General features: G+C 38.9%; 3 protein-coding genes across 5 annotated transcripts; 2 read left to right on the top strand and 1 right to left on the bottom strand.

Annotated features, from left to right (window-relative positions):
* The first annotated feature begins 659 nt into the window (after positions 1–659).
* LOC149021275 (histone H3.2) lies at positions 660–1,558 on the top strand. The gene has a single exon (XM_089147078.1). It carries the CDS (start codon positions 738–740, stop codon positions 1,146–1,148), a length of 411 nt encoding a protein of 136 aa, XP_089003204.1. The 5' UTR covers positions 660–737; the 3' UTR covers positions 1,149–1,558.
* Positions 1,559–3,179: 1,621 nt separating this feature from the next.
* LOC149021274 (exostosin family protein) lies at positions 3,180–12,419 on the top strand. 3 transcript variants are annotated; one of them, XM_089149534.1, is made up of 16 exons: positions 3,180–3,314; positions 3,439–3,479; positions 4,169–4,592; positions 5,172–5,265; positions 5,780–5,966; positions 6,058–6,310; positions 6,430–6,645; positions 6,728–6,814; positions 6,894–7,028; positions 7,908–8,021; positions 8,143–8,390; positions 8,522–8,602; positions 8,685–8,916; positions 9,166–9,264; positions 9,381–9,566; positions 11,939–12,419. In XM_089149534.1, the coding sequence occupies exons 3-16, from the start codon at positions 4,245–4,247 to the stop codon at positions 12,038–12,040; spliced, it is 2,382 nt and encodes a 793-aa protein (XP_089005660.1). In that variant the 5' UTR covers positions 3,180–3,314; positions 3,439–3,479; positions 4,169–4,244; the 3' UTR covers positions 12,041–12,419. The 3 variants fall into 3 exon arrangements, with proteins under 3 accessions (XP_089005660.1, XP_089005661.1, XP_089005662.1); XM_089149535.1 differs by having other exon boundaries at positions 3,180–3,356; XM_089149536.1 differs by lacking the exons at positions 9,381–9,566; positions 11,939–12,419 and having other exon boundaries at positions 9,147–9,234.
* Positions 12,420–12,631: 212 nt separating this feature from the next.
* Positions 12,632–25,350, bottom strand: NFU2 (NIFU-like protein 2). Its single transcript, XM_089149537.1, has 4 exons — positions 25,221–25,350; positions 24,967–25,078; positions 23,735–24,045; positions 12,632–13,205 (listed from the first exon to the last, which is right to left on the bottom strand). Exons 1-4 carry the CDS (start codon positions 25,320–25,322, stop codon positions 13,017–13,019), a joined length of 714 nt encoding a protein of 237 aa, XP_089005663.1. The 5' UTR covers positions 25,323–25,350; the 3' UTR covers positions 12,632–13,016.
* Between the last annotated feature and the right edge of the window lie 317 nt (positions 25,351–25,667).

Genomic DNA, 25,667 nt, shown 5'->3' with positions numbered 1-25,667 from the left:
GTAGAACTAACAGTGAACATACCTACTAAATTAAGCTTTCAGATGAGAAGATCTACTGTCGGGAATAGTGGAAGGGGTATATTGAGGATCTTTGTTGCCACTTCAGGAGGCCACCAAGCAAGCACCTTTTCTCGAATCCAAGCAGCCTCTGAATTAATGAATTCATAAACTTTGAGAGACAAATAAGCTGCTGGATAACATCCCATGTCCTGGTAGTAGTTAGGGACCCAATTGAGGTTCTAAGGACTTTCTTGATGTCCATCTCCTATTTGAATAATGTCTCTTTGGTTTCGTTTGGAACAATAATTTCTATTATGTTTATAATTATTTAAGGGTTAGTGGATGTTTGTTTTCTTCGTTAGTATGGGTGAAACCATATCATTGTAATGAGTAAGATTAAGAATTAGTTTTTATTAGAAGATTAGTTCAAATTAAACAATCTCATGGTAAAATAACAGATCCGCCCTAAAAGAAAGATGAAGCTCACAGACAGCTGGGGCAAAAAACTTAGATAGAGTACACGGATAACGATCCGCGTCACTTTGTTGCAGAAAATCTTATCCGTCCATATCCTTACAAATCTAACGGCCAGAAACTCTTCACTGGGATTTCAAAATCTATATAACTCTTCCCGCCTTAGGTTCTTCACGAAATCTCAAATCAACACCTCGATCTCTCTGTCTGCGGCATCTTTCGGTTCCAAACCCTAATTGTTTTGGTTTTCGTTGGAGATAGAAATGGCAAGAACAAAGCAAACCGCAAGAAAATCAACTGGAGGAAAGGCTCCTCGCAAGCAGCTTGCAACCAAGGCAGCTCGCAAGTCGGCTCCGGCAACCGGGGGTGTGAAGAAACCTCATCGATTCAGGCCTGGAACAGTGGCTCTTCGAGAAATCAGAAAGTATCAGAAGAGCACAGAACTATTGATTAGAAAGCTGCCCTTCCAGCGTCTTGTGCGTGAGATCGCTCAGGACTTTAAAACCGATCTCCGATTCCAGAGTAGTGCCGTTTCTGCTCTACAGGAAGCTGCTGAGGCGTATCTTGTGGGTCTTTTTGAGGATACTAATCTTTGTGCCATTCATGCCAAGAGGGTTACTATTATGCCTAAGGATATTCAGTTGGCTCGGAGGATCCGTGGTGAAAGGGCTTAGTTTTGGGTGATTGTTGACTCTCTGTTTCTTTTGCCTTTGATAGATTATGTAAATTTGTGGGCTTAAGGTGTGGAAATAGGATTTCTGGTTTCTAGGTTTTGCAATGGTAAAATGTTGTGCGTCTGTAAGCAAACAATGAACGTTCAAAGGGTTTGGTCTTCTTTGATTTGCACCAAATCCTTGAAGAATGAATATTTGAAGGTTGATTAGTTGCTAAATGGATGACAATCTCTCTCTCTCTCTCTCTCCCTTCCTCCTAGTAATGAAACCAATTAATGCTTACTCTGAAACAGTTTATATATGTACTTATTGAACATGCTTATAGCATATTCTAGGAGTGTAACATGGGAATGAATCAGCGGCCAAAGGAGTGTTGGGGAATTTGAAAGGGATGAAATATTCTGCAGACAGGATTAGTGAACAACATCTGAAAACCAGTTGGATCCTGTGTTACTGTGGATATAAAATTGATGAGACATTGAAGAGCTAGTGAAGATCAGAATCACATTTAGATCTCTCAGAAATTAAAGGTGATAACAGATACAAGAATTAATTATTACTAAGGATCTCAATTTGCGTCTCTGTAGCTCAAAAATTGTTTTATAAAACTCAGATATGCCAATCAGCTAGATGCCATTTGGGGAAGAGAACAACTATTGATTGGTATCATAGAAGAACTGGTTGGAATTATAAATTGATTTTAGTGGGAGATTCAAAATATTATTGTGTTTTGTAAATAGTTGTTTTATGGAAAGATTGGTTTGAATCACTGACAAACAAGCCTTTTGGGGGGGGGGGGGGGGGCTTGATTTTCTAGGTTTCTTCCCTCTTCTATACCAGTGGTATTTTTGTTTATTCTAACAATTTCAAAATAATCTTACCCCATTAGGTTAGTGCTATTCATGAATCATGAGTGGGAATAGTTTTTTTCTTTTTGGAAGGTGAGAATGTTGAAGTCAACTCAGTGTGGAGCATTCTTGGATCATAAACAACATATACTTTACTCATGTAGGTGTCTATTTTATTAAATACATTATGGTGTTACCAATCTTCTCCAATTTCTACAAGAATATTGAATACTGCACTTAATTAGTTAACTAGATTTAGTGCGAATCATTCCTTTGATCTTTCAATTTGAATAAAATCATCTCTTTGTAGCAGTGTGTTCAAAGGCCACATGACATACATACATATCACTTCAAGGAGACATTGTTAAGCCAAGTAGGGTTATGCTTAGTTTGAGGCCTAAGTTTAGCCCTAATTCAAGACCATAAATTGCCAACTTTGATCTCGTGTGAGATTACAGTGGTATAGGTTGTCAAGGTCTAATTTGTACCCACTACAATTAGGCCTCGATACAAATTAGACCTCGACTTATTGTGTGATGATTAACGATAAGAAATTGTATATAATGTGAGAGGACTAGCAAGAGATTACATATTTTGTGAATTATGAATGAATTGCTTTACTTAGAGATACAATATAATCTTTAAGTCGAGATTATGTGCATCTCAAATATCCTCGTGGGAATTTATATGCACGTAAAGGAGAAACCTGGTATCGAGGAGGTTGGAACTCTTAACTTCTTACTTATAAAGTGTCAATTTTTATGAATTGAACTCCACTTAATGGGGTTTTTAAGTCAATAATTAGATACAATATTATTTACAATATGATTTTAAATAGGCGTCTGTTTTTCTACCAACAAAAAATAGGTGTGATTCTTGAGAGAGTTAAAGACTTAAAGTAGAAGTCTTTGACACTCAAGATTCCGTCATTCCGACGGTTTAGGGGTAGTTTTGTCCAGGAAAATAATGAAATAACTAAAATTGACTGCTTTATTTTTCCATAGTTATTTATGGAAAAATAAAAAAGAACATCAGTTAGATGTTATTTCACGCTTTTCCATTTTCACTTGTCGTTAATTAATTATTATCATACATGTGCACGTTTATTGATTCCATGACTTTTTTCGCATCTTCATTGTTTAGAGCTCTATTATTAGTTATTACCAATAAAAAAACAACTAGTTTTCCAGAAGCACAGCTAGTTGCTTTGGCGGCTCTCTTCAATATTGACCTGTACTTCTCTTACCTGAATTCCATTTCTTAACCTTTCCCTCGGTTGCTCTGGCTCTCCTGAATCATGATTTAGTTCAATTCTGAGGTGAGGTTTTGGTCGAGACGTGAAGGCAACTTTTATTGATGGGTATATTTTCAATGAATAAATTTTGATTGAAATCGATTATCTTTGTTTTCCTTCGTTGCTAATGCGTTGAACCATGTTACAGGTTTCAGTTCGTCGAATTCTCTGACTGCGAGTTACATTAAGGTTAGCATTATTTGCACTTTAGCTGAATTTCGTTAATGATTCATCTAGTCTTGTAGTTCTGATTGGGTCCAGATTTGGATTTCCGTTATTTTGTCTTTCTTTGAACTCTGCGATCGTTAGCTGTGTGTTTTACATCTTTACTTAGGTCTTCTTTTTTCTCACTGTTGCTTGCATAATTTGCTTCACTTTAATTGGTTCTGGTTGTTATGTGTACTAATAAAAAAAAATCTCAAATGGTACCCATTTAATTAAATCCCTGAGTTTAGATTAACCAAAAGTAACAGTTCCTAGCCTTGCAAGGAGGAGAACTATTGGTGTTGAATTCAGAGGCTTATCCTTTACAGTGTGTGATTGGATAAAAATGCATATGAGCTAGTTTATGTGTGTTGTTTTTCTCGTTATTATTATTATTACTATTAGTATAATTTTTTTTCGGGGGAGGGGGGTGTTGGGTGTGGTAGGCAGAAGACTGAAATTAGTATGTTACTCCTTACATATATGGAAACCTCTCTGGTTAATATTCACTGGGGGTAGGCAGAAGACTGGAATTGGAGTTTACTTCATCAGATTTATGTGAATCTTTCTAGTTACAATTCTTTCTTTTTAATGTATGGAAACCTCTATGTATCTATGCATTAACTCCCTTCTTTTTGTCATACCAAAAAAAAAAACTCCCTTGTTTTTGTCAGGCATTGTTGAGCAAGGAGTACTCATTTTAATTCATAGAGTTGATTGAGGTGGTCTTTGAGAGAGAAGTTTTTCAAGATGATGGGTTTTCTTCAAACATCGAGATGTTCATGGTCTTTGGTAGCAATAATTACTTCACTTGTGGTGTTGGCTTCAGTGGTTCATTTGTTCTTGGCTCCTCTGGTGCCTTCTTCTCTCTATTACACCAACAATCAAGAAGTTCAGAGTACTTGTTCTCCAATTGATAGATCGAGTGAGAGAGGGAAGGATCGTGTGAGGAACTTCGGGCCAACTCTTGATTTAGAACGTCAGTTCCCAGCAGATGCACATAAAGCGGTGGACTATCACGGTGCCCCATGGCAAGAAAAGATTGGCCGGTGGCTTTCTGGTTGTGATTCAATTACTATACCAGTCAGTGTTGTTGAGGTATGAAATGGAAATATCCTTAGAAGTGTTTCTTATTTTTATCGACTGAGTCGTTACTTTTCTTCAATTGGCAGCTTGAATATTGATGTAGTTATTACTACATAATGTCTAAGGGAAAAAAAAAACTTGGATTACCTTAACTTTTTAGCCTCTTTTTTCTTTCCTTTTTCTGGTAGGAAAATTTTCGGTTTTATCTTTATTGATATTCTCCTTCTTAGATAAATTGTTCTTGAATATTAGAATTTGAATAATTAAATTTTTTTGGTTAATTCTATAATGTTTCTGTTGATTTTATTGTAAAATTATTTTTTTGGATGAATAAAGAATTCATTAACCAAAAGGGGGGTGGGGGGGAAAAGAGAACAACAAGAAAGCAAAGGGCAGTGCCCTACTGAAGCCAACAAGGCCCTACAAAGAAAAGGGAACTAGGCACTAAAGGTCAAAGCCAAAAAGCCAAGACAAACTCAAGGCTCAAAACCTATTGTTAAATTCCTTACATGAGATCTAGATTTTTCAAAATGTTATTGGTTTTTGTAGCAATTAAATATTGACTGGTATAATTCTTATTTCTGGTGACAGGAAATAGGTGGCCATGGCTGCAAGAATGACTGTAGTGGTCAAGGTGTTTGTAATTGGGAATTGGGACAATGCAGGTGCTTTCATGGATATTCTGGTCAGTATAACATTTTCCTTCTTTATTCTAAATTAATTTTTTGTAGGCTTTTTGCCTATGGCTATTCAACCTTTCAGAGCATGACCTCATTGTTTACCCTCTACCCAGAGCAAAAATTGGGTGCACCTATGAATTTTGTATTAACTAGCTTCCAAGCATTCTTGTGATAGCTGGAAGCTCACTAATTAAAGTGATTTCTTAAGATTCTTGCTTCAGCCTCTGGGGTCCGATTGACAATAGAAAAATGATATATCCTCAGCCTTGTTCAGTTTGTTAGGCTAGTCTTGTCTTCATTAGAATGCTGAAATGTTTTTTCAGAAAATAGAGTGATAGCAACTTGAAACGCACTATCAGTTTTATGGAAAACATAAACTTTAGAAACAAACTGCTTTTATTTTGCTAATTTTGAACAAACTGAACAAAACATGTAATTGTATATGTCTCATTTTCTTCTGATGGCATTTATGTTTACTTATTAATCATTTGGAATCCACAATATCTTCTATCCGTGCAGGGGAAAGTTGCTCCGAAAGACTGCAGTTGAAGTGCAATTATCCAAAAACACCCCAGCTACCATATGGGCCATGGGTTGTGTCAATCTGTGCCTCTTATTGTGATACAACAAAAGCAATGTGTTTCTGTGGACAAGGCACAAAGTATCCAAACCGGCCTGTTGCAGAGGCATGTGGATTTGAACTGACGTAATGGACATTGAACTTTAGTATTAGCTTCAATTATGGTATCTGTGTAATTCCTGTTAAAATTAATTTGATGATGATACTTCTCTTACAGATCTCCATCACCTGGTGCTCCAAAAATGGCCAATTGGTCACAGCATGATCTAGATATTTTCACAATGAACAGTAGCAAAGCTGGATGGTGTAATGTTGACCCGGAGGAAGCATATGCATCCAGGGTTAAGTTCAAGGAGGAATGTGATTGCAAATATGATGGCCTCTGGGGCCGTTTCTGTGAAGTTCCTGTGCAGTCCACATGTCTCAACCAATGCTCTGGTCATGGACATTGCCGTGGTGGATTTTGCCAGGTATGAGAATTGTGAAGCGTGCAATGTTGAATATATATTCTAATCTGAAAAGTCATGGTTTTTTATTTTTCCTTTCTCTTTTCCTGATATGACTAACTGCATGCAGTTTTCATCTTTAGTGCGACAGTGGTTGGTACGGAACAGACTGCAGTATTCCGTCTGTTTCATCATTTGTACGAGAGTGGCCTCGATGGCTTCGGCCAGCCACAGTTGATGTCCCTGATAATGCACAAGTTAGCATCAGACCTGCCAACATTAAAGCTGTGGTTAAAAAGAAAAGGCCCCTTATATATGTCTATGATTTGCCACCGGAATTCAACAGTATTCTTTTGGAGGTTGTAATGGTCACTTGCAACTGTTACCCATACAAAGCACACCTCAACCTTTCACTCATCTTTTTATTTGTTGGTGTTGCAGGGTCGACATTTCAAGTTTGAATGTGTAAATCGGATATATGACAGTCAGAATGCAACATTTTGGACAGATCAGTTATATGGAGCACAGGTGTAACTTGACTTCCTGATGCCACCAGCACACAAATATTGAAGTTATTGCAGCATCCGTTGACACTCCTCTCTTGCAGATTGCGATCTATGAAAGCATCCTGGCTAGCCCTTATCGAACATTAAACGGGGAAGAAGCAGACTATTTCTTTGTTCCTGTTCTGGATTCATGCATTATAACTCGTGCTGATGATGCACCCCACTTTAGTATGCGGGTATAGTTCTATTTTTGCATGTACTTGGTACATTCATATGATTGCTTAGTACCTCGTAAACTACCTCCTTAAATGGTTCTTTGAATCCTTGAACCTTGGATCATAAAAATTAGCTTTTTTATGAAGTCAATACTCTGACTAATTGAGAAGGCAGCCTAGAGTGTTTTTCCCCAGTAGTCGTGAACTACTTGATGTATCATATGTTACAATTCTAGAATCTGTGATTAGGGTAAGTACAGAGAAGAAGAAGAAACAAGAATAAGAAGAGGGGAGAAGAGAAAAGATGAAGAGAAGATGAGATGGACGAATGAGAGTTTTCGTATCTCTCCCTCTGTCAAGATGGCTAAATAAAAATATTACATGGATCTGGATAGAATATTCTGTCCACTTTCCAAAAAATATAATATAAAGACTGAAAGATAGTAACTTCTACAGCTCACTTCAAAGCAAATCTAAATCTAAGTCTCCTAGACTTATTAGACAGGAAATCTGGAAATAAATCAGTGCCAAATCTAACAAGTAAAATCAAATCTGTCCCACATATATCTTTCCTAAAATAACCACTAGACTGTTGACCAACATAAGATCCATGAATATCTTGCAATATCTTGCTGACCAAGCAACAGTAGAATGTCATTCTTACTCCATCTTTTTTTTTTTTTTTTTTTTTTGGTACAAAGGGGCTTATTAAGCCGGGGGATGGGAATATTAATATGCCTTAGCAAGAGTTGAACCTACAACCTCTTCACTAAGAGGTGTTGGTTTCACCACTAGAACAGCTCTGCATTGGCTCTTACTCCATCTTTAACATCACATTCAAGTGACTGGGTTCTTATACCAGATTATAATCTCTATCCCCCTCCCCTTTTCAAATTTCAGGAGCACATGGGTTTGAGGAGCTATCTAACCCTTGATTTCTATAAGAAGGCATATCATCACATAGTTGACAATTATCCTTACTGGAATCGCTCGGCAGGAAGAGACCATATCTGGGTATGATGTAGACTGAGCTTTATTGGTTGACAGTTTTTTTTCTTATTAAGGAATTCTGTGATATGTCTTATCTTTACCTTCGGGTGTTTCTAATGGTGTTGCATCTATGTCAAAAAGCCAGTCTTTTTCATGGGACGAAGGTGCTTGCTATGCTCCTAAAGAGATTTGGAACAGCATGATGTTGGTACACTGGGGAAACACAAATTTAAAGCATAACCACTCAACAACAGCATATTGGGCTGACAACTGGGACCAAATTCCTTTGGATAAGAGAGGCAATCATCCGTGCTTTGATCCTGAGAAGGATCTTGTGCTTCCTGCATGGAAACGGCCAGATTCAAGTTCCATTAGATTAAAACTGTGGTCAAGGTGCATATCTCATTGGACTTCGATTTGGCTTTCTTTCTACTTTCCTTGAATTACTAATTAAAGGGCATAGGATCCACCAATTGGGAGTTGGCCAAGCAAAAATGAAAATTGATTGAGCTTTATGCTTGCAGGCCCCGTGAGGAACGTAAGACACTATTCTACTTCAATGGAAATCTTGGTCCAGCTTATGCTAATGGCAGGCCAGAAGATACGTATGTTGAAAAAGATGTTCTCCTTGTGGATTTGGATTTGTCTTTACATTCCTAGTACATTAGTTTGCTGTCATTTCTTCAGGTATAGCATGGGTATCAGGCAAAAATTGGCAGAAGAATTTGGATCAACCCCAAACAAACATGGAATACTAGGTAAACAACATGCAAAAGATGTTATTTTAACCCCAGTACGGGCTATGAATTATTATATGGATTTGGCAAGCTCTGTTTTCTGTGGGGTGCTACCTGGAGATGGTTGGAGTGGTCGAATGGAAGATAGTGTCTTAAATGGTTGCATCCCTGTGGTTATTCAGGTATTGATTTAGTCCGATTTTTTATTTCCAAGCATTGACAATTGAGGTGTAAACAGTATCGTATGGTGCACGTTCTTGTTAGATGGTTATTATTCTGGAGTTAGGATAACAATTGAGTTTATCTAATATAGATCCCTCATGTCCATGCTGGGCGTAGTCTTCAAGCTGAGAGAACGTCTCTAGTTTCCACCTTGGGGCTGCCTATTATTTCCCCTAAAACCAATTGGCAGTTTTCTTGATTCATTTCAGGACGGGATCTATGTGCCATATGAGAATGTGCTCAATTATGATAGCTTTGCAGTGCGAATCCACGAAGATGATATTCCAAACTTGATAAAGATTCTGAGGGTAATTTTTTCTTTGTTAGTTACTAAAGTTGGATCATAAAATTTTTATCTGGGAGAATGAGTAATTAATCTTATAGCTTCATGTTCTCGTTTTCTTTCTTCTTAACTTTACTGTAGGGATTCAATGAAGATGAAATAAAATTCATGTTGGCAAATGTTCAAAGAATCTGGCAGAGGTTCTTGTATCGTGATTCAGTTTTACTTGAAGCTGAACGTCAAAAAAGTACTTCTGGGCGTGTGGATGAATGGGCTCTTGAGTTCTTGAGACTGGTCGAAGATGATGTCTTTGCCACACTCATACAGGTAGCTTCCTTACTGCTGCTATTTGTCTGCCTTTCCTATAAACATAGTGAATAACTTGACATAAAGCTTCATAGGATCAGTGGCCGTAAATACCAGAAAACACCTCATATGCTTTGAATGGGTCATGGTAAGCTAGAATACTGTAGTTTCTAAGCTAATGAAACAAAGAATGTATAACATTTTAAAGTAAAAATCAATTGAAATGTTCCATACACATGCTGAGATGGAGAATCAACCTCATATACTTTGGTGGGGTTTATCACAATCAAATATAGATTAGAGACTTATGTAGTCAAGACATTCTCAGATGAAGGTCAAACTTTAGGATTCAACCTCAAACAATTTGAAATCGGTATCCTTCAAAATATGGGAGAGATTCAATTGCCAGATTGAGAGTTATTGAAAGAATTCAAAACTGAACAAAATTCCAGCAAAGAGGCAAATCTGAAACTAAGTCAGAGTTAGGAGTTGGATTGAGCAAAAACTTGGATTCAATGTTAACCTAGATAGGAACAAGCAAACCCCCATATTATATTCAAATCTGATGGCTAGAAATAAAGTAATTAGATCAACATCAAATATGAAACCAAAATATGCAGATCAGATCAGGCTAATACCTAGGTCGAGTTGCCCCTTTGGATGCCTTTTTGATGTCCCAAATCCTTGCCTAAGTTGATAGAGAGATCTTTCCCAGATGGGGACCGACTCACATCTGAAGACAGCTGTGAAGAAAGAGCTACTGCAAGTTCTTATATCAATCAAATGCTGCTGGGATCAAATCAGCACATTAACCCAATGAATAGCACTAAAAAAATAGAGAGGTCGAGTCCACTAGGAACAGAACACCAAATAGTGAAATCCCTGATTGGTGAAAGATGTGGAAGACAGAGAGATGAAGAAGGCAGGGAATAGGAATCTATCTCAGGCTTTGTGTATCACACCCATACTGTTTCTCAGACTCTCTAGCCAGAGGCAACTCAGTCATTGAATCTTCTGTTCATGAATGGCCAATGAGCCTTGCAATGTATTATACCTAGTAAAAACAAAGTCCTACTCTGAACGAAAGAGTAGAGGACTTCCTTAGCTAATGGGTTATTACAACTTTAACTGAAATAAAAATTAGACTTAAAACTGAGTCCTTGAAGTAGGAACAAGAGAAAGCAATTAACTGAGCTATTAGACTCCCATGAGATGGCTGACTTGAAATTCCCTGAACCTGGTCCAATTTTAGACCCAGATTCCTGCTGCTTATGAATAGACAAGGGTTGGAAGTCTTGATCGTTGATTCTTGCTGCTTATGGATAGAGAGAGATTGAAAGTCTTAATTCTCCTTTGGAGCCCATTCAGGTGTTCCATTCTACATTAGAATGATATTTTGTATGCAGCAGTACACCTAGCCATTATGAATCTCTGGCACGGACAAAATAGTGGACCTTTTGCTTCTTTCATCTGACTGGGCTTAGCTGATAAACATAGCTGTCATGGCAGTGCCTAGGCGCTCTGCTGGCGCATAGGCATCTAGCATTGTGTTGGTTGCCGAGGCAATGCTTTGTCCTTATTTAGTATCAGCTTACTTCCAACACCCCTTCCCCACACAAAAAATAAAAAAATCTGAACACCTTGAATAACCTAGAAAAATGAAAAATCTGAACACCTTGAATAACCTAGTTGCTCCGGCAGTTGACAACTATGCTGATAAATGCACTTATACGCAGAAGTTTTGAGAGATTTAGACTTTGTTCTAAAAAAATTCTGTGCCAAATTTTGCTTTGTAAATGTGAAAATTTGTATGTTTCCCAATAATAAAAGAAACAGCGGGACATATTTCAACTATTAATATTTTACATGTTGAAACTTATTAGAAATGATTCAGGTAAAATTTCTATGCTGAATCAAATACTTTACTGTAATATATCTACAGACTTAAATTCATTTATGTATCCCACTACTTCTCTAACAATGCCTACTATAAAAATGGTAGTACTCCAAAAATTGAGAAGGGGTGAGGGTAGGGAAGACGTTGAAGATCCTAGGATTCTATCCTAAAGGACTTAAATTGTATGCTTTTGACTATTTGTCATTTTTTAAACAGTGTGCACGTATGAGCTCTTAAGTTATTGGTAGCTTCTATTTCAATTTCTCTTATCCAAAAACTAGACGCTGTAACAAACCTAGGCCATTCTGAAAAGAACATTGAGGCTTTCCTCACTGTATAGGTATTTTTTTGCTTTCCTTACTCTATATATATGGATTATGTTTAATTTTTTTTCATCAGGTATACAGAACTGGCGTGGTAGAATATGACTGATTGTAGAAGAATGTCTTACAAATAGACCCAGCTGACTTTTTATTTATTTATTTTGTTGACCTAGGTTCTACACTACAAGTTACACAATGATCCTTGGAGACGTCAACTTAGTCATATGACAAAGGACTATGGATTGCCGACGGAGTGCTTGTTAAGAAACAGGTGAGGAATTGCAAATGATCAGAAAAACTACACTAACGAAGTCCTAGTTATAGAGCTGAAGCAAGAAGCAGCATAGACCCTTCTGGGCTCCTGCATTTTTCATTCAGCGACAACAGTGTGAGAGACCACACATTCAGAAGAGAAAGCCACACCGAATTATAACTTGGGGCAAGCAAGCCCCACTGTAATAGATATTTTCATAAGAGTATAGAATAACATTCAATTGAAAGTTTCATAGAGTGTATAATAATAATATGGGCAATTTTTTTATGGGGGTCAATATGGGCAACTTTCATGAGTATATAATTTACTTACAAGTTTAATAATTATATTTTCGAGATCATACATTCATTACTTAGATATTTTTAGCTCTTCACAGCCATTATCACTCAGTTATAAACGCAGGTTTGTAGAATTTTTTTTAATGGTTTGGCTGTATTGTGAGTGCATTGTGCATTTATATTATGAGATCGGGAATCTGTGGCTTGGTTCACTAAAGTTATAAAGAAGTAACCCAAATAAGGTTGGGTTTTTACTAGAGTATTCCACGTCCAGCCTCCACTATTTTATAGACTTGTATAATAAGAAAGACAACCTTCAAGAAATTGCAGACGATAATCCTGACTGAGAGTAGAAGTGGTACTCGATGAATTGTGATCATGGCATACCAAAAGAGCAAGCCAACTTTGTCTAAACGCATCATTCTTGATTATAGGAATTTAAAACAATAGCCAGGCTAAAAATTACATAATTGATGCAATGGCCATCAGCCCCTTTGTCAGGCTCAATACAATCTAGACTACTTCCACAATAAGAATCTTCCTCTTAGGCTCTTAGCTTTGAGCTTCAGGATTATGAAAATAATTTATACTACTTTGAAGCAATAACCATGGAACCAAATATGCAAAATGATCTGTACAAGATTTCAGTATCCACTATTACGGCCGCGCCAGAGATAATTTCACAATAAGCGTTGGACGTTAAAGAAGCTGAACTGCTGCTATGGCAGGGATTTTCTCCCGCAGCTTTTGTGTAACTGCGACACGAACAGTCATGACGCTTGCTGCTGGCCCTGTAATTTGAATTTTCACAATGGGCTCTTCAATTACTACTAGCTCAAGACCTCCACCACCCGTTCCTCCAAGGTATGGCCTTATTTCTTCAAGGACCTGAAATGGATAAGTTTAGGTTTACATTTTCTTCTACTTTTTGCGTAACCAGCAATTTATTGATGCAAATTGAGAAAATGAGTACAACATGCTATAGACTTAAGATACAACAACAAAGCTCTAAACATGCATGTTGACCTCCCAAAATTTACCAAGCCCCAAACTGAAATCAAGTATAAAAACCATCCCTCATTAAGGATGTCATCCTCAAAACACAAGTCCACCTCTTTTTTGCTAAACCATCCGGATGTCTATTTGCTGGTCTCTCAATCTCCATAGAAAACTAAACTGCATTTGGGAAATGATCCAAATAGGTCTCGTATGTGGGCATAATGCCAGGGATTCATACTTTTGCTCAAATGTATAAAACTGGCTGGTCTCTCCCTTGATTGGGGTTTGCTTACTTGGAAATTTCACAAAAAAGGAAAAAAGAAAAGAAAAAATAGAAGAGCTTCTATTAGGTATAGACTAGGAGGGAAATTCATTGCAGGGGTGGCAGCACTCTAAAGATGAAGGATGAAAAGATAAATGCAACTGCACATGATCAAATGGGACACACTAGTTCTCTCACTCACTCACAAATAGTTGGACAGAAAGCAAATAAAAGAAAATTTGGTACTATCATGTTATTGCTACCATACATTATGTTCAACATCACAAATAATGGATAATTTGTACCAAAAACCCTAAGCTAATTAAGGAAATAGAAAATTAGAAACTACTATTACTCTAACAATGGTATTTCATTGTCTCCCCCCCCCCCCTTTTTCTTATTTCTCTCTCTCTCTCTTTCTTTTTCCCCTCTTTTTTTGGGGGGTTTTATTTATTTATTATTATTATTTATTTTTTTTGGGGGGGGGGGTGGTTGGTGTTCTCCCTTTACTGAATGAACCAATGTAGCACCCCAAAACTCCTAAACCAAGAAAACTAACAAATTATTGATTTATTAAATCAACTTCACAACATTTTAATATGATATCAACAAATACTTGGGTATCTCCACTCAACATCAACGAAGGGCAGACAGCAGCTACTCCTGAATTCAGGAAACAAAAGTATACTTAGTTATAACTTCTTAGAGAGACGAACAACAACTCTATTGGGATCCATCAAGTCCACTAAAGTCCCCCTTTATGCCCTTCTTGAGACCCATGTTCAATTGGAGAATTCCCATTAGATTGTCCAATCTATTGCCCCCTCTTGGTCTTTTCTCTCTAACTCCTCCTCCTCCATCAATGGTCATATCTAGATTCTTTGGGATCTGTGGAGAGTCCAAGTTTCCCTCCTTAGATCCTCCCCCAGCTCATTCACCTTAGTATTCTCCTCAATCTCTCTCCCCCTTCCTCCTCTCAGTCATATATGGCTTCAACCGTGCGGCTGATCATATTTCTCTTTGGGAGGAAATCTGCTCCATCTCTTCTCTCTCCCTTAATCTCCCCTGGGGCATTGGTGGGGATTTCAATATCATCTGTTACTCCCACGAGCGAATCGGAGGCTCCTCTCCAGATCCTATTGATGTGGGAGATTTCAATGCTTGCATTGATGATTCGGGTATCGCCGACCTTCGCTGGTTTGGCCATCCCCTCTCTTGGCATAACCATCCTACGGGTCCTGCCCGGATAGCCTCTAAGCTTGATCGATTCCTAGTTAATGCTCTATGGCTATCTTCCTTCCCTGCCTCCTATGCCTCCTTCTCTAATTCCACCCTTTCTGACCACTCCCCTTGTCTTGTCCACCTTTCCCCTCCCGCTTCCTTTGGCCCTAAGCCTTTCAAATTTTTTGACATGTGGACTTTGAGCTCTTCCTTCTTGCCCACAATTCTTGAAGCCTGGGCCAAGCCTGTCCACTGTCACTCTCTCCCTCTTATTGCCTTTGCTCGAAAGCTCTCCAACACCAAAGAAGCTCTTTGCTCCTGGAACTCCTCCACCTTTGGCAATATCTCTTCCAAATTTGAATCCTATCGCTCGAGTCTTCACCTCACTCAATCTCTCCTTCAAAGTGATCCCTCCAACCCTTCCCTTGCTGATGATGAGAAATCCCTTCCTCTGAACTTTCTTCCCTCTTTGCATCTGAAGAAAGCTCCGCCAGAAAGCTAGAATCAAGTGGCTTGAGCTTGGCGACTCCAATTCTGCCTACTTCCACCGTTCCCTTAAAGCCCGAAATAACTTCAACTCCATCCCTTCCCATATCTCTAGCAATGGGACTTGCATTTCCAACCCACCAATATCAAGGAAGAGATTGTCTCCTACTTCTCTAGCCTTCTCTCTCCTCCTTCCCTTCCCGCCTTATCCCGTCTCCCTTCCAATCTCATCAATAAATTAATTGACTCAGCCATCATCCCCTCCCTTTGTGCTATCCCCTCCTCGGATGAGATCCTCTTGGCCATCTGGTCCCACAAGCCAAATAAGACTCCGGGCCCTGATGGCTTTAGCATGGGATTTTTCCTTGCCTCTTCGAATTTCATTGAGGAAGAGCTTGTTCGAGCCACTTGCAGCTTCTTCTTTAAAGTTTAACCCTTCTCAGCTCTCGTCCATCAACCAAACCTTCCTTTGCCTCATCCCCAAGAAGCAAGGAGCATCTTCCCTCCCTATTTCCCTCTTGCAACCTTCTCTACAAATTCATCTCTAAGATCCTAGCGAATAGGCTCAAAGGCTTTACCTTCTCTTGTGAGTGAAAATCAATCTGCTTTTATCTCGGATAACATTCTTCTTCGTGCAGAAATTGTCCGTGGTTTTGATAGATCCGCTCACTCCCCGGCCACACTCCTTAAGGTAGATATCTCCACAAAGCCTTTGACTTTATTCACTAGAATTTCATTAGCGATATTCTCTCTTCCATGGGTTTCCCTCCTTCCTTCATTCATAGGATTGAATTGTGTATCTCCACCCCTCGTTTCTCCATCCTTGTCAATTGCTCCTCGACAGGATTCTTCCTTTACCGGGTGGGTATTCGACAAGGTTGCCCCCTCTCCCACTATCTTTTCTCCCTTGCCCTTAAGGTCCTCTCCCACATCCTCCAATCCAAAACTGATTAGCTCCTCATCTCTCCCATGCCCAAATGCAAGTCCCTAAATCTCTCCCATCTAGCCTTTGCAGATGATCTCATGATGTTCTCTAAAGTGGACCATCTTTCCATATCTTCCATCCTCTCGGCTCTCTCCCTTTTCGAATCCCTCTCAGGCCTCAGTGTTAATCTTGACAAATCCACTCTCTTTCTTTCTTGTGTCCCCGATTAGCTTCGTGCTTCCCTTCTTTAGCTCTCAGGCTTTAAGCCCGGCTCCTTTCCTGTGATCTTCCAAGGTCTCCCCCCTCATCCCTGGTAGGCTCACTCGCCACCACTGCCTCCCTATGCTCGATCATATCTGCAAAAAGCTTCAGCTCTGGAAAGGCAAGCTTCTATCCTTTGTGGGCAGGGTAGTTCTCATCTGCTCAGTCCTCCAATCTTCCTATCTCTACTGGTGCGGAATTTTCTCCATCCCCAAATCAACAATCCAGACAATGGAATCATTGTTTTGTGCCATCCTTTGGAAAGGGCAGGAATCCTTTTGCTCATCCATCCGGTTAGTTGGTCGTTCGTTTGTCGTCCCCCCCTGAATGAGGCTTGGGTATTCGTCGAATCATTGATGTCACCATGGCTTGCCTCCTCAAGTCATCTGGAAAATTGCCTCAAAGGATGATTCCATTTGGGTTAAGTGGGTTTATTCCTACCTACTCCGTTCCGACTCCATCTAGACTGCTTTAATGACTTCCCAACCCTTCTTGGGTCTGAAGGAAAATTCTCTCACTGCATCCCCGCGCCATCTCCGCTATTTCCACTTCCATTGCTTCAGGTTCGTCCACTTCCTTCTGGCTTGACCCGTGGCATCCGATGGGAATTCTTTTCAATCATTTCGGCCCCTGCACTGTCTATGATACGCGTATCCCCAAATATGCGCCCCTACCTACTTTCATCTTGAATGGCACTTGGACCCCGTTGCCCCTCCCCATTCTCACACAGGTTTAGGAGTCTCCCCCCCCCCCCCCCCCATCTCTAGTTCCTCTTGTGACATAACAATTTGGTTGCCTTCCCCCTCCAAAACCTTCTCCACTTCCTCAGCCTGGAACCACCTCCGTCCCCACACCCCCAGGCCTCCCTGGCCCCCCTTGGTCTGGTTCAAAAGCTACATCCCCCGTCACTCCCTAACCCTTTGGAGAGCCCTTATCTATGCTCTCCCCACCCAATCCTTCCTCATTGGCCGCCAATTCCTAGTCAATCCTAGTTGCATCCTTTATTGGAACGGATTGGAAAACCTGGACCACCTCTTTTTTTCTTGCCCTTTCTCCAGATTGCTCATAGGAAAAGCCCTAGCTTCCATTTGGCCCTGCTCAAGGCGTTCTTTCGGTTTTTCCCGTGATTGGCCTTGGATTTGAGAAACTTTGCAGGAACCTCCATTTGCGATCGGATTGGTAAGCTAGTGTATTGTGCCTCTATCCATCACCTTTGGTGGGAGCGCAATCTTAGAAGATGGACGTCCAAATCCCGCGCTATAGATCGGATTTGGAAAGCCATCTATTCTAATGTTTCTTCTAAACTACTAGCCATCCCCCATCCCCCTGTTGATGATACCCCAAGGAACAGGCTCATTGATGTATCCTGGGGCCTTAGCTCTTCCTTTCGGTCTTCTGCTTAAAGACCTTGTATTTTTGTTTCCTTGTCTTTAATATATTTTTATTCATCCAAAAAAACAACAACTTTATTTTGGAGCACTAAAATCTAAAACATGGACCCATGGCTCTATTAAAACGGAGAGGAACATCCTGAGTGTCTTAAGATCGATTGTATTCCTTTAAACCTTGAAGAAAATTTTTATGAGACAGTAATACATGTATGGTGCAGAATGTTGCACAGTCACGAAACATCTTATAGATAAACCAAGTGTAGCCGTAGTGCTCGGTGGGATGTTGAGAAGGGTTAAGTAAGAATTATCATATTAGAACCAAATTCAGGAATAGCTCCAATACAAGATAAGTTACAAGAAAATAGTATGAGATATTGAGATGGCATAGCCATGTTCAACAATGGCCTTTAGATGCTCCAGGACAGAGGAGTTATTTAATTCAGATTGAAGTAACTTAATTGGCTAGGTCAGACCTAAAATGGCCCTAGGACAAGTGGTAGGGAAAGACAATCATAGCTCAGGGCCAGTATCAAGTATGACCTCAAAAAGCTGGTTGGCAGGCAACGATTCATGTAGCCAACCCCATTTAGTTGGTAAATTGTTGTTTATAATGGAGTCTAACAACAATAACTCTACAAACTGAGGCAGGGTAGCAAATGAAAACTCTCCTATTATGCCAATAGGCCTATAGATTTTGAGAAGAATATTCCAGAATAGAACTTAAAGCAGGTAACAAAGAAAAAAAAAACTATGATAGAGAATAGCAGAAAAATAACAAGCAAGCTAGAAAAACCAAACCAGAAAACTCACCAGGCCGCTACCTATAATACAGCAATAAGGAAGGATTGCCCATGATTCTTACTTGATACCAATAACAAAACCCTAAGATTCAATTTCATCAATTCAAGAAACCAAATACATTTGTTAACAGACAAACATAAAGACTAATCATCCCAAAAAAAGGAGTTTAAATTTGACTTTATGATGATAGCCTAAACAACTATAAAATAGACTTTCATTAGAGGGCCCCCTACAGTATAACTAATCACGATATAACAACTCCCATGAGTGCTGAATCACTTTCCTAATTCAAGAAACAGAGTTAAATACAACAACACCACCACCAACAATAATAAAACAATAATATCATAGAAATAAACTCAATAAATTGCAGAACATATCCAAACCACTCAATTGGACCATCAGAATGCTCCTAAACTCCTTTTGTGAAAAGCAACAGAAGGTATTGGCGGATAATTCCAACCTTCCCATCTCTACATGCTCTATGAATACTAAATCTTGAGGCCCCTCCCACTCATTTTTGTCCTTGTTCAAATTTTCATCTCTAGCTAAAAGATAAGATGCAGTCTTCTAAGATGGCTCTGTCTTGTTTCATCCATTATAAAGTGCACTCTTCGTAAATGGTTTTCTCTTTGTTTCATACATTACAAGAGGTACTAGTTCATACCTTTCTGTAATCAAATTCCTTATGGTAACTGCATCCACTCATTTTTTATTTTTGTACTTAAAGTTCACCTCTTGTCCTTTCGTGGAGATTGCTTTTGAGGCCTTCCGAGCATCAAACACTAATGATCTCCTTCCACTTTCGTGTGGTGATTCTCAAATCTTAGATGGGAGTAAGGGCAGGGAGGGGTGAGGTGCGGAGCAAAAGCCTCAGTCTTAAGTTTTGACTAAAGCTAGCTTACCAAAACTTGGATGAATGGAATCAGCACAAGAAACCAAGTAACCTAACTAAACTGCATGGTGGGAGATCTCGCCCAACATCTCGTTTTTTCACCTGGGCGAGACGAGATGGAGGTCGAGATCTGCGAGTTGGGATATCTCGCCATGGATCTTGCTGGAACTATCAATTTTTGCCCTTTTTTTTGTAGATTTTGGCTGAATTTTCACTTGCAACTACTCTTAGCACATCTACAACAAGGAAGATCAATCATTCTCTACTTGTCTTATGAATTTATGATTTAATGACTTATATAGAACTTCTAATGGTTGTATAATTATTTTATTCTTGAAAATTGAGATTGTGATACTCATATGGATGGAATTTTGATAACATTTAAGTTAGTTGATGCATTTGATATACTTGCTTTTCATTTATATGCTTTAAAGGTTATATATTACATGTTGTATAACATTGCATTTCCTAATCCTCCTACATTTCGGTTTCACACTATGGGTAGACTTAGAAATCATACATAGGGTTGTTTTTGACAAATCCAAGGTCACCAACGTGTTCAAAAAGCCTTAAATAAGCTAAATACCAAGTTTCAACCCAATTGGGACCCTAAAACCCACCAAGATGAGCCACCGAGTTGACGCCAAAAAATTGTATATCTCGACCGAGATCTCGCCGAGATGGTCGAGATCTCTCTTTTTCAAGGTGGCGAGATCTCTCTCGAGAGCGAGATCTTCTACCATGGACTAAAGTAAGGTCAGTAAGTAGTAGAATGGTTTTCACATAGAGGCTAATCTCTCAGGTTCCCAGTAGTTACAAGAACCTAAGGCACATTGCTTCCCAATAAAATGGCATAATCTATCGACGGACATCTATGCAAAGCACAGTCGGAGTTTGTGTCTTAGTAATGTTAGAGGGCACCAAAAACCTTGTTGATATTGCCTTACGTCCACCCATTTAATGCCTTCGTCTCCTAGATGATCTGATAACTATGAATTGAGTAATTGACAGCAGGAATTATGACCCCACCACTTCGTCCTATTTCAAGTCATAGCTTGTCCCAAAGCAAAGTTGCTGCATCTCCCCTCACTAGTTCAATAACACTTAACTGAGAAAACAAGACCATAGAAAGGCTTCAATATAGTATTACTGCACATATTCACAATAACATCATCCAAGACTTATTCTGTATATGTAGGGAGGGCAGGTAGGAGGCACAGGGTTCGAAAATGAGGCCTCTTAGTGAGGGTGAGCTTACATACCACAGCGTCATCAACTGCAGTAGGCAGCTGTTGTTAACATCCAAGCTTTATCCCAATTTAATGAGGTCAGTTACATGGATCCAATAAGAGACAACAGATTACACACACACACACACAAAACACTCTTGAAAAAAGAAGAAAGTGAGAGGGGGGTGTGGGAGGGAGGGGAGAGAGAATAACAGACATTTGACACAAACTTTAGGGCACATAGTTGTCATTGTGGCTAAGCAGCATTCCAAGGTGCACAAAGGGTGCTTAGCACTTACGTAACCAAGGCATCCAGGTGATATTTTTTATTTCCTCTCTTTTCTAGTAACATTATTCAGTGTATTATAATACATACATACATACATACCAAAATTAACATTAAGCCACATCAAGTCATCCAAAGTTCAGCATCAAAGCTGCTTCGAGAAATCAAAACTAGAACTCGAAGACAACATAACTGAACAAGTAAGCAATTGGAAGTTTTAAAAATTAAAACAGCCAATTGGTTTATACTATCCTTGGCATTGGTCATTGTCATGATACAACTGGCCTCATATTTGGTTTAAACTATTACTAGAAAAAAATGATATTATTTATATGCAATTAAAGTGCACTCTATTTGGAGAAATGTACTTGTTCTCTAAGAAGTTTGACTGGTCAAAATGATTTTATTTTACACGAGACTTTAGTGTTAGCTAGAACTTTTACAAAACCACCTTCAACGTATCCAAGATTGCTCAAGTCTAGTTTAAACTACAGGTGTTATATTCGAATCAAACTCTGTATGGTGCGCCTAAAAGCTATCAAAATTGCTGTCAACGCTTTTTTTTCTTTTTGGGATATCAAAACAAATTAATATTTTACGGCATCTCTTGTTCTTGCCAATGTTTTTCCATGCTACGATTTATGAAACTTTCTAATTTAAGGGGGGTGGGGGGAAGGATCAGAAAGTTGAAAATACCGAGGGATTAACTCCCTACGTTTTTGGAATTCAATTTTTTGACCAAATTGATTGGATTCAAATAGGAGGGTGTTCGCTTATTTATGACTAGTATCTTATGCAGTTTCTTAAATAATATACGGCATATATATAAAGGGTCAGGGTTTTCAATACCAATAAGGCAGCCACTACCTAGAATCTGCCTATATGCCTAGACAATGCCTTGACAACTACGCAAGGGTATCAATCCTTATTAACTACAAACCATTTCTTAACTACCCAACATTCCGCTGTAGGTCTCAAAGATTTGTGCATAAATTCAACATCAAATAACGAAAAGTCCAACTAATGGGTCAACAAATAGGGAAAAACAGATTTTCATTCGAACTGCATTTGTATCCAAAGTATAAAAGATGTATCTTCTTTTTTTGGGAGGAAGGTGGGGGTGAGAGCAATTAAAAAAGAAATTCAACAACGTACAGAACACAAAGCGAAAATATCCAACACCAGTAAAAAGAGAAAGAACCCTTCTAGATTAATTTCACCACTAAGAAAGCTTGGATACAGAAAACATGCAGTCAAATGGCGCAGATTTAGAGAAACTTCCATTTAAGGACATTCATTGAGAAAAATCTTCCGAACATTGAAAAATACAAAAGAAAAGATGGGTTTTTTCTTTTTCTTTTCTTTTTTGGGGGGTGGGGTTGCGGGGGTAGAGGACCTTCAAGCACGATATTCTGATTACACAGAAAATTTATATATCAAATCTTAATCAAATACCCAACACTTGAGGGGTCTCCCTCAAGAGATATTTCAAGGGAAAAGGACCACTTCACTGTCTGCAAAAATAAGCTGATCTTGAAGATCAACATACCCACTACATGGAAATTTTGTGGATAAGTTGCCCCACATCATCATCTAATAGTCCAGTAAATTCTAGACCAATCCAATTTTCCCTATATGATGGTATATACCTTAGAAAATGGTTGAAAATCTAACTTGGCAACTTCGTTTTAACATTTGGAAATACAAGGGTAGAAGTCCTATTATAATGGACCATCCAGTGATAAACTGATAATAGTTCTTGAAACTTAACATGTGACTAACATGAAGGGAGGGCCTCCCATCCAACAGTAGTTTAACTAGAGGATCAATTCATATGGCTTAAGATAAGTGATTGTCAACAATAGCTAATCTGGACAGGCAAATCAAATGGACTTTTATCCTCTTTTAGATTTTAGATAACCCCTTTTAGGAAATGATATAAGATTCGTGGGTAAAGGAACGCTACTCGGTCGTGCACAAGGCACGGGAACCACTCCCAAACACAAAAAGCGCTTGGGCGCCTTGAAATTTTAATGCTATCATGGGGTAAGACGGCAATTTCATCGCAAACAGAGAACTTTATGTGCCTAGGCACGGTCCCAGACCATGCCTTGCACACAACCAGGAGGAGATTTTTTCCCAAACTTTATTTGTTATAAATAGTAGTTAACCATAAAATAAAACTGAGTTAGTTTTTCCAAACAACAGTTGGTCAACCACTACAAGAGCTGGATCTTTGTAATCCAGTAAACAATTAGAAGATTTCCATCTGCAAACTTCAAATCAAAATGCATAACTAAAATATTTCCTAAATTCACTATTCAATTTTAAAAAGTCATCTAGTTTTTAAAATGGTTCCATCCCCATGATTATTTCTAGATCTTGGAACGCAAAAAGCTCTGCACCTCTGCCACATCCTAATAGAATACTCCCTTCAACCCTCTCTGTTGTCTCCACACTTTTTGGAATAATAGAACAAACATTATTCATTACACAAAACGAAACAGGTGGCGAATCAAAGGTTTCACTGTGCACCGTTATCATAGAAGCCCTGAGTGAGTGTGTGTGAGACTGTGATCCAAGTCCTTGATGTTCTAGAGGCATGCAAAAAAAGTGACCCTTTAAAGGAACAAAAAGTTGGTTATCGAGAAGATATCTGACCTTTTCTATGTTTTCCTCATTTAGCTCAAGGCCAGTTTCCTCATCTGTAACTGGTTCAACTGCAACTATCTCAGGAATCTTTTCCATCAGACGACGTTCTATACCCATCTTCATTGTCATCACCGAACTGGGGCAGGACCCACATGCTCCTTGTAGCTTCAATTTGACAACATTCCCCTCGATCTCATGTAACACCACATTGCCACCGTCTGCCATCAGATATGGTCGAATTTCGTCTAATACCCTATCGACATTTTCAGCAGTCAGTGGCAGTTCCACTGCTGAATCTGGTGTAGCAACAGCTTTGATGACTGCACAGATATCAAAGGTACTTCATTAGAAGTGCTTAACAACATCTTAACAACATCCTAACAGTTTTCATCCATACTATATCATAGATATCATAGATATAAAATGAAATATCAGAAACTAGAAAGATAAGAAACAAGAAACCAATAACAGCCTATTGTGCGACCAAAGCCACACAATAGCTGACCCAGTAAAGTTGGGATGCGGCTGAGTCTGTTTTGTTGGGCAACTAAAGCTACATCACAGCCCTACGGGCAGTGTTACTCCATTGCTTAGCCTAACTGCAACCAAGAATTGTTTAATCAGTTGCAAATCTCTTCTGAGGCTACTAACTTCGGTTATTATACCATATGTCATGATAAGAAAATTGACAACAGCCGTAATTTGAAGGGTTATTTGCCTATGCTATGGAGTTGTTTGACAGTACACTCAAACTCATCAGGTATCTGGTTTGTCAGACACTGTTAGTTGGCATATTCTGGTCTTATCTTATATCATAGTGTTCTAACCAGTGGGTAGCTTTTAGTTACTTACTATTACAGTTTTTATTGAATCTAGCCCAATTAGGCAGAAAGAAGAGTGCAGAAAGGAGCATCGCAGTAAGTAGATTAAAAAATCCTGTCCCCAGCCAGAACAATTTCCTTGTCTACCAAATGACATAGAAGAAGGATGTTGAGAAAGAACTGAACAACCAATCAATCAATCAAACACTATGACGTTAGATAATGTTTTACAATTTAACACCCAGGAGGAACTCAAAACAAACAAGTTTCTGCAATGCAATCGTTCCACTAGGGGTAAAAAAAGCTCCAGAAAACATGATCAACCCAACCATGAAATAAAAAACATACATAAAACGAAACAAAACAACAAATTGATCGGTACCTGATGACAAAGACAACGGGGACGGATAGAAAGCTTACCTTGCCCATCAGTGCGCCGAGAAGTGCGAACGCGTACGGAACGAGATGATCTCTTAAGCTCCAATAAACTTCTTCCTGTAAGTGAAACTTGATTTCTACGGAGATTCCAACCCTGCAATAGAAACAAAAATTGAAAAATAATAATAAACTTTCTATTACGAAAACCTTTTTTGGGTCTAAAATCAACAAAGAAAAATAAACCTCAGATAGGAGAAAGAGAGAATTCTCTGAAGAAGAAAAATAAGAATACAGACCTTAAAGGAGCTAGGATGCAGGTTTGTCAAGGAGCATGAACAAGAGACTTCAAGAGCTTGACTTGCCCTGCTGTATGATCGGTTTAGAGTCACCGATTGCATCTCTATATGCGTGTGTGGAACTCTGGAACAAGAAAGATACAAACGAAGGGGCGTGTGTGAAGAACACGACCTGTATAACTCAATTAGAGGGTCTGAAATCCGAATTAACTTTCCACGCTTCTTATTTGTTTTGATTTATGGATTTTCCGAGTCTGGTGCAACTGCAGTTTACTGTTTACCTCAAAATAAATTATATGAAATTACGTGATTACCCGTTATCGTGTTTTAGTTGACAAAACTGTCCAGCAAATGCTTTCTATGCTTTCCTCAACAGAAAGATCCCAAACAGGTTTTAATATTACAGAACAGAAGCCCTCGTGCTACATATGTTAATGCGCACGTCAA

This window comes from Hakea prostrata, chromosome 3 (genome assembly GCF_041222555.1).
Source record: "Hakea prostrata isolate BN-2017 chromosome 3, UWA_Hpros_2, whole genome shotgun sequence".
Lineage (NCBI taxonomy): Eukaryota > Viridiplantae > Streptophyta > Magnoliopsida > Proteales > Proteaceae > Hakea > Hakea prostrata.
The sequence above is the reverse complement of the archived record's forward strand: the minus strand, read 5'-3'. Positions and strand labels throughout refer to the sequence as shown.